The 9,541-nt window shown below is 30.3% G+C and overlaps 1 protein-coding gene and 1 long non-coding RNA gene across 2 annotated transcripts; both read right to left on the reverse strand.

Moving 5' to 3' along the window:
* LOC138341749 (uncharacterized) lies at nucleotides 1–560 on the reverse strand. Its single transcript, XR_011214625.1, has 2 exons — nucleotides 283–560; nucleotides 1–193 (listed from the first exon to the last, which is right to left on the reverse strand). It is a non-coding gene; the product is annotated as an uncharacterized lncRNA (long non-coding RNA).
* Nucleotides 561–1,221: 661 nt separating this feature from the next.
* LOC101262985 (geraniol 8-hydroxylase) lies at nucleotides 1,222–3,739 on the reverse strand. Its single transcript, XM_004233379.4, has 3 exons — nucleotides 3,194–3,739; nucleotides 2,099–2,562; nucleotides 1,222–2,008 (listed from the first exon to the last, which is right to left on the reverse strand). The coding sequence occupies exons 1-3, from the start codon at nucleotides 3,597–3,599 to the stop codon at nucleotides 1,403–1,405; spliced, it is 1,476 nt and encodes a 491-aa protein (XP_004233427.1). The 5' UTR covers nucleotides 3,600–3,739; the 3' UTR covers nucleotides 1,222–1,402.
* Nucleotides 3,740–9,541: the final 5,802 nt, after the last annotated feature.

Consider the following 9,541-nt stretch of genomic DNA (forward strand, 5'->3'; position numbering starts at 1 on the left):
AAGTGAAAATGCATATATCATTTTGTCATAAATAAGTATTCAAAATATCTTTGCCGTTAACTTGATATAAAATAAATTTAAACAAAACCCTCTTCTTTCTTCAGCTCCATCAACATTTTCACTGATAAATATCTTCTTCGTTACTTATTTTTCCATTGTCCAAGTACACTTGGATGGAAGCTATATGCTGTAGCTAAAAATTAAAAATAGGAATTTATTTGTTATTTTAAATATTCATCTTTAATTTTAAATAATGACACATATTTCTATCCAAGTGTGTACCTGGGGAAATGGAGATAATAGGTAATGGAGTGGTTTTCGCTGCCATCCCCATCTTTGCCCCAATCCCGTTTTCTTTTTCACCACCTCTATTGTCATCTTCTAACGAATCTTTGGCATTGACACTTACTTCCTTGACGTAAAGTTTCAAGCTGTTATCCGTGGAGGGAGAGAGTGGCGTTGGTTGATTTCATAGCGATGCTCGTCGGAGTGAGAGAGAAAAAGGCGACACTGATATCTTTTTCGCCAAAACGGGAGGCGGCGTGAGTGTTTGTTGATGCAATGGAGGAAAGAAAAATGACAAGGGTTTGTAATGGAGACGAGTGAAAGAGAAAGTACATGTCTTGTCGGTAAGAGGAGCGGTATATTTTGGATGTGTTTGAGTAGACTCCCAAATTTTACTTCAAAATTTTACATATTTTTTAAAAATAGTCATAGATAGTAAAGATAATTATGACATATTATTAATTTATGTGATATGTATTTAACATGTCATTTATTTAAGGGAGATTGAACTACACATGTGATAGATAGAGTTTTAAAATGTTTTTTTTATTAGATTTAGGGTCCGTTTGGATGAGCTTAATAAAAGCAGCTTTAAAAAAATACTTTTGAAAGTGCTGAAACTTATTTTAAAAATAAGCAGTTATGCGTTTGGATAAAAGTGCTGAAGTTGTTATGCCAAACGTGAAAAGGAAAAAATAAAAGAAAGAAATGTTAGGGTTATATGGGTAATTTGGAGATTGTATAAAAATATTAAGGGAAAAAACATAAAAATATGGTCAACTTAAAACAGCTTATAAGCTTAAAAAAAAAACACCCCTACCTCAGCTTTTAACTTTTGGCTTAAAATAAGTTTTTTTTAACTTAAAATAAGTTATTTTGAGTATTGCCAAATAGTTAAATAAGTCAAAAATCAGCTTTTAAATCAGTTTGACCAGCTTTTAAGTTGAGCCAAACAGGCTCTTAAGGTTCGATTTATAAAATATTAAGTAGAATAATTTATAATAAAGTACAGGGTCTATCAGACCCTTTTGTCCCGCTAATAGTGACATGGAAGGATAAATCACATATACAATGACTTCCATTTACTAATTTAAATATGAAAAGTTTATCCCAACGTCTACAGTAGAATAGGAATAGCAAGTAGAGGTTGAGCTTTTGCCAGGGTAATACCAAATCTTTCCTCCATGTCCAAGTCTTCAGGTGTAATTCCATCTTGTAGCTTCCAATTAAAGGTATTTAACAATGAACCAAGCACGATTGGAATCATCCTGATAGCCAAAGGCAATCCAGGGCAAATTCTTCGACCAGCACCAAACGGAAGGAGCTCAAAATCCTGACCTCTAATGTCTATTTCTGACTCCCAAAACCTCTCCGGCTTAAAGTCCAAAGGGTTTTCCCATAGACTAGAGTCCCGCCCTATCGCCCATACGTTCACAAGAATTTGAGAGTCTTTTGGAATAATATAGCCACAAAAATCAACATCTTCTTCTGTTTTGCGTGGAATCAAGAAAGGAACTTGTGGGTGTATTCGGAAGTTTTCTTTCACAATACACCTCAAGTAAGGCAAATTCGCAACATCAGCTGCATTTATTAGTTTACCTCTGCCAATCACTTGGGCAAGTTCTTCTTGTGCTTTCTTCATAGTGTGTGGATTCTTGAGTAGTTCAGCCATTGCCCACTCCAATGTATTTGACGTTGTATCTGTCCCCGCTTCAAACAAGTCCTGCAAAACTTGCTAATCTAAGATCCTGTGACACTGTTTTCTTTTAGTTAAAAATAACATAGTTTTATATTTAGTAACAATTTAACTAACCAGACAAAGTTGCTCGATTTGATTCCTGTCAATTTCTTTAGGACAAATGTTGAGAAGGGCATCTAAAACATCAACATTTGCATGTTTACCCATGCTCCGCTCCTTTAGCCGCTCATCAATCAAATCACTCATAATGTGAAGAATCTTTGTAAAATACTTAGTCATGCGTCGCCTTACACCCTGTGGATCAATTTTCCGAAGAAATGGGAAAAAGTCTACCACATTGGGTTTACCAGCCTCAATCGAGATGTTTGACACCAATTCCTTAAATTCCTTAGCAGAATCAGTAAACGGATCGGTTAAATCTATAGAGAAAAATGTGTTTGATAGCAAATTCATTGCAGTCCTGAAAGTTGCTCTGCTAATATTCACCGTTTCACCAACTTTGCCACAGTTGCCACAGTAGTCAATTAGCTCTTGAATTTTTTTACTTCTGAGATGCTCGTTAGCGTCAAGTCTGTTACCTGAGAATATAAAAGTCTTATAAACAGTGGCGGATCTAGAAATTTAAGGTTATGGGTGCTCTAAACTGAAAATATAAAAATATGTGTTAATTTTATACAAATACCTATCAATTTCTATATAGATATATATATTCCGTAACGAAGTTAATGAGTGCTCGAACACCCGGCGGATACCATGTGGGTCCGCCTCTGCTTATAAACAATCACCCACAAGCCACACCTTGTAATCTTAACAGGGTGGCTCGACATTGTTTAAAAAAAGACATGTGTTTTTTTTTTTTTTTTTTTTTTTTTTTTAGACTTTCAAATTTAAGGATACTCATTTTTAATAATAATAGGTAGAAGTTATTATATTTTTACCAAATAAATGAATACTATTTGTAGAAAAAATAATCTTTTTCATGAAAATGAAGAAATTATTACAAGAAATTTGACATATTTAAATTACTATATATCATGAAAAATAATTTAAAATAAGAATGATTATATTATCCATTTAAACCTAAAAAAGAATCAATTATATAAAATTTATAAACATCAAGTTTCAGACCCTATTTAATTTTTGTAAATGCCACTAATATGCTTGAGCGGCTCTTGTTCCTTAAATAAAACAAAACAAATCTTTACTTACCTGAGAAGATGTGGTAGTTCATAATCTTGCGAAGTTTTCTCCATTGGGAATCGACAGGTAGCCATATAGCGGAGAAATCATTGTGATTGCAGGCACGGAGTGCGTCAGGAATACACCTATTTGAAAAAGTTAAATCTTTCTTTTGCGTCACTTCTCTTGCCAACACCGATGACGAAATGATCACCGTGTTTATTTGCCCGAATTTCAGATTCATAATTGGACCATGTTTTACTGCAAGTTGAGTAAGTGATACGTGGGGTTTATGACCAAGCAAATGAAGATTTCCAATAATAGGCAGAGCAAATGGGCCTGGTGCAAGTCTTTTGGTTCTTCTAAGTGAAATCAATAACCCACGAACCAAAAAACACGCGAATAATACACCTATCAAAGTGTTCACATAGTCCATTTTTATTGGCTTACGAACGGATGATTTGGGGCTGGTTATATTGGTTTTCCTACGAGTTTGTTAGTCTGCTGTGAGGATCTTGAAGGCAATGGAGCAGCAGTACATTTATACTCCACCACATTTCTGTGGGGTCTTGAACAGGGCGGCTCAACATAATTCGAGGTCTAAAGCGAAATTTTTATTAGAGGTCTAAAAATTTAAATAAATTTTATCTGTATTTATTTATTTTTCTAAATGTAAAACAATTATTCTATGAATTATTAACATAATTCTATAAGTTAATAAACTTTAAAGATAAGAATTAAATTATAGAATTTGATTCAAAAAGTTGATAACTTGATATATTTACTCCAATATGAAAATTAACTAAGCAATAATTTTTTTTTAATTCACTTTGTTCTATACTTTTCAACTACTGATTTATATTTTTGAGAGTATATTACTACTCCTCTAACTATCAAATATTTAAAACAATAAAATGTAAAAGGAGTTAAAAAGGATAAATAATGTGAGTGTCAGCGAACAAAATATAAGAATCCAAATAATATTTTCTTGATTTCTAATAGAGTTAAGATACATAATATTTTATTTGTAAAAATTTGAAACCCCCAATGCTAATGTCTTAAATTTTGAAGGCAAAAGTCGGCCGTGGCAACAGCCTGAAGAGGTAATAAGCCAATTATCAAATACTTTTTTTTTTCACTTTCAATCATCAACATATTAAGTAAAATACTCCATTTTCTAGCTCTACTAAAGCTAATTTTAAGTTTGTAAGTTATAAATTACTACAACAAAAGCTGGAGACAATTAATCAGTAGTAAATCCGTAATATGCAAGGATAAATTAAACAAACAGGCTTCTCGATCATTCTTCACATTCGTCGTCTCCAAGTTTTTCAACAAAAAGTTTCAGATGTAGGTCATTGGCTCATTGCCCATGAATGGATTTTCTTTCGAATTTTTAAGTTCCTCCAAATCAGCAGTTTCATGAAACTAATCAATAGCTAATTAAGAAAATCAGTATGTAAATTTTAAAATTATCCACCAGAACATGTATGTAATGTAAATTTCACTTCCTATCTCAAAAGTGTTAAGGATATACTATTGATATAGTATTATTTATTGAATAATTATTTAATAATTTATTCAATTCAATAAACTATTACTATTGATATAGTATTATTTCTTGAATAATTATTTAATAATTTATTCAATTCAATAAACTATTACAGTAAGTAGATCAATTTGTCATATATATGCCGTCTTCAACTTATACAGTAGATGATTTGGTGTATAGAGTTTAAGTTATACACAGAAGATTAAATTATCGATTTCTTGTAAGTCAAAAGTTGTAGTTCACAATCGTAGATAGATATTTGGGCAAAATATCGGAAAGATTATTGTAGCACGAGATTACAAGTAATTTATCTTGATTATGAGAATACTATAGTTTTAACTTCTCATGCTAGTGCATTATCTATGTATTGAACGGGACCGAGCGAAGATAGATGTTTTACTGTTAAGTGTACTTATATTCTTAATCTTAATATAACGATTATGATCTGTATATATTAATTATCGTTTTAATTTATTAAAATGTGAGATTCTGAGATGATCAATATGTCTGATAGATTGAATGATAATAATATATATTGGTGAACTATTAGTTAACTGATAGAATTCATTTCTTAATATCAGATTGATGATACACCATTTTATGAGAAACTTATAAGTTTTCATGTGTAAATCCGAGCGATAGATTTATGAATCTGGCACATGAAATAAGTTTAGTATTGCTCTATAGTAAATTAATCATTCAATTAAATTCGTCAGTAATTTAATTTATTGATTAGTATCTGTAATCTCAACATGGAAAATTATACAAGTGTTTAATGATGAATTTTAAAATAAATAAAAAGAGTATAATTATATTTTTTTAGTAAAATAATTTATAATATATTATGATAAAAATAATTCAAATTAATTATATAGAATTATATCAAAGTAATAAAATATGTGATCCCTCTAATGCCCAATTTAACTGAAACTCGAAATCTTATTTTCTAGCAGGAGGAGGAAAAGTACGTGTACATTTCTTCCAAAAAGAAACATGTGTGTTGGGTTTTCTTGAAAAAAAAGGAATTTATACTTTCTTCTCATCTTCTAGAAAGACAATTTAATGTTTGATATAATAATTGTCTATTCAAGTATTGAGAGAGTTCAATTATTAATGGAATTACTTTAGAAGATCGTAGAGTGTGATATGTACTATATCAAAAATGAGTTTTAATTGTAATTAATTAACAATTGTCGCTAAATATATATTTTTAGTGATAATTAATATTTTTTGTATATATTCTAAAAGCTTTCACGATATTAGATTTAATAATACTAAACTAATATCAATAAAAACTTCCCGTTATATATGCTATTTTCTAATAATTGAAATCAAGAATTATACTTGCATCTTTATAGATAATCTAAAATATTCGTATGTGAAATGTACGTATAAATCGTGATTAGTAAATTTTGAGTTATCACAAAATGGACAGAACTGATGAAATTGTTTTATTGGGATGGCGACATCTTGGTGAGAATTTTATATCTCGTGTTATGTATGTAGACGACTTTTGTTCCCTTGTAATAATAATGGAATTCAAATTGATTATTGCTGGGATGACGACATCTTGGTGAGAATTTTATATCTCGTGTTATGTATGTAGACGACTTTTGTTCCCTTGTAATAATAATGGAATTCAAATTGATTATTGCTGGGATGGCGACATCTTGGTGAGAATTTTATATCTCGTGTTATGTATGTAGACGACTTTTGTTCCCTTGTAATAATAATGGAATTCAAATTGATTATTGCTCAAGAGAAATTTTAATTAACCAATCCATGATTTTGTATAATATTATTGAGTGTAATTTATTTTTCTTCGTAAAAGATGGCTGTTAGTGTAATTTATTTTTCTTCGTAAAAGGTGGCTGTTTTATGAAATGACTGACATATATTTTTTGATCACATGTTATGTCGGCTGAAATTTTCTCCATAATGTTACTGCTGGTTGTTTTTCAAAGAATATAACTAAGAGTTCGAATAAAAAAGGGCCATAAAATTTATTAAAAATTTTAAAAGGATAATTAAATTATTTATCAAATTAAAAGGATAATAAATTTTTATAGCGTTTTAATCAGGATTTCTGCCTCGAGACTATAACTACTTTAGCTTTATAAGACAATGGCTGCTTTTAGCCTTATTGGACGGAGGACTCTTTCGATAAAAATTTATATTATTTATATATGATTATATTAATATTTTTTTAAAAGAATCGTTTTCGATAAAAATTTATATTATTTATATATGATTATATTAATATTTTTTAAAAGAATCGTTTTCTCAATTGAGTGAAAAATTTGAAAATGAGAGTGATAATTGCCCATATACACCATATGTGTTCTTTATCACATGCACTCCTTATCCCTTCACATTTCAAGAACCCAACAAACAGAACTACGTACTCGGTACTTCTATATATTTCTTTTATATATGCAAATTAGTACTATAGTTTATATATCTGAATTTTAGTTTTCGTATTATAAATAAATATTATTCTTTTGTAAATAAAGTTAATGAATGTCTAATATACCCCTCTTATGTCTATAAAAGACATTGTAATCTCTATAAAAAATATATTAAAATAAGAAAGATTCAAGTTTTCTATTTTATTTCTCTACTATATTTTTCTTTTCTTAATTGTCATTAATTTAATTTTAATACTTAGTTCTTATTTTATAACGCGTTAGCAGTACGAGACTCTGTCATATCAAAGTTTGAAGACTAAATTTGAAGGCCAAGGTATTGTTATTTTTCTTCTTTTTATTATGGCTAATCTTACTAAACTTGAGTTCGTTGCCCTTCATAGTTCACGCAACAATTACCTTTCATGAGTATTGGATGCTGAAATCCATTTGGATGCTATGGGTCTTGGAGACACCATTAAAATTGAAAATAAAGCATCAAAACAAAACTGTGCTAAAGCAATGATATTCTTACGTCGTCATATTGACGAAATTTGGAAAATTGAATATCTCACAGTCAAAGATTCACTCATTCTGTGGAATAATCTAAAAGAAAGGTATGACCATTTGAAGATGGTCATTCATCCAAAGGCACGATATGATTGGATGAATTTAAGATTATAAGACTTTAAGTTTATTCATGAGTACAATTCTGCCATGTTCGGAATTACTTCTCGATTGAATCTATGTGGAGATACAGTTAATGATGTTGATATGCTGAAAAAACGTTCTCCACATTTCATGCCTCGAATGTGCTTTTACAGCAACAATATCGAGAAAAGGGTTTCAAGAAGTATTTTGAACTGATTTCTCATCTTCTCGTGGCTGAACAAAATAATGATTTGTTAATGAAAAATCATGAGAATTGTCCCACTGGATCTACACCGCTTCCTGAAGTGAATGAGGTGTACGCCCACCACGCTAGGCGTGGAAGAGGTCGTGGCCGTGGCCGTGGAGGTGATCGTAATAAAGATCAAGAGCGAAATCCTTTTCCCGGTGTTAATCATTCACCAAAGAAAAACAGTCATCAAAGGGGAAAAGGAAAAGATGAGAAATGTAAAACAATTAAAATAAATTATTTTTGATGTGGTGGAAGAGGTCATTATGCACGTGATTGTCGTACTCCTGAACACTTGATTGAGCTTTATCAAGCATCACTAAGAAAGAAGGATAAAAATCTCAAAATTAATTTTGTCACTGATCATGTTGACATCACACACTTGGATGTGACAGATTTCTTCACACACCCTGAAGGAAAAATAGGTCACTTAATGGTGACGGTTCTGCAGATATGAAAGAATAATCATGGTTGATATTTACTAATGTTATTAATATTTGTTGTTTTATATTGATAATAATGTGGAAATAAATAGTTAAAATGCTCATATTTGTCCATGCATATTCGTTAAGTCCATTCTTTTAAAAACACCAATGAAAAGTGAGTTGGAATATTATAATTTGAAAAGAAACTGAAAAATATCAAAATTATACTTCCCTTTAACTATAGTGGCCATTAAAGGAAAATGTATACGTAAGACCACTACCTAAATTGGTAAGTGGAAAATACCTTTTCCTTTTTTGTACCATTAAAGGAAAATGTATACGTAAGACCACTACCTAAATTGGTAAGTGGAAAATACCTTTTCCTTTTTTGTACCATTAAAGGAAAATGTATACGTAAGACCACTACCTAAATTGGTAAGTGGAAAACTCCTTTTCCTTTTTCTCACTCTATATCAAATTTAGTGTTAAAGGTTTGAGTGATAAAAATCTTATACATTATTAATGATTCAAATATCATTTTAATGTTTATATTATTTTTTAAATATTTAACAAAAAATAATTAATCATTTATATAAATTTATTTCATTACTTTTGAAGATATGGATGATTCACCAAGCAAACTATCAAATTATGAAGACATTTGCTTGATTGCTACAACACACACGATATTCAAAAATGAAAAATATTTTTCTCATTTGAGTATGGACAATATGAATATTACTACGATATCTGGTAGTACTAATTTGATTAAGGGCTCAGAAAGAGTCATTGTAATTTTTTCCAAGGGAACTAAACTCATAATAAATAGTGCCACATTTTCTCCTAATTTACGGAGAAACTTATTGAGTTTCAAAGATATTCGTGAAAATGATTATCATTTCAAGACAATTGATGAAATGAATCTTGAATATCTTGGTATAACAAAAAATGTCTCCGGGTAGACATATGTTGTAGAAAAATTCATGGCCCTATCTTCTGGATTGTATTGGATAAAAATTAGTGCAATTGAGGCACATTCCATAGTAAACCGGGGGTTTATTGATTCCAATACTTTCGTACTTTGGCATGACCGTCTGG

This window comes from Solanum lycopersicum, chromosome 2, assembly GCF_036512215.1.
Source record: "Solanum lycopersicum chromosome 2, SLM_r2.1".
Lineage (NCBI taxonomy): Eukaryota > Viridiplantae > Streptophyta > Magnoliopsida > Solanales > Solanaceae > Solanum > Solanum lycopersicum.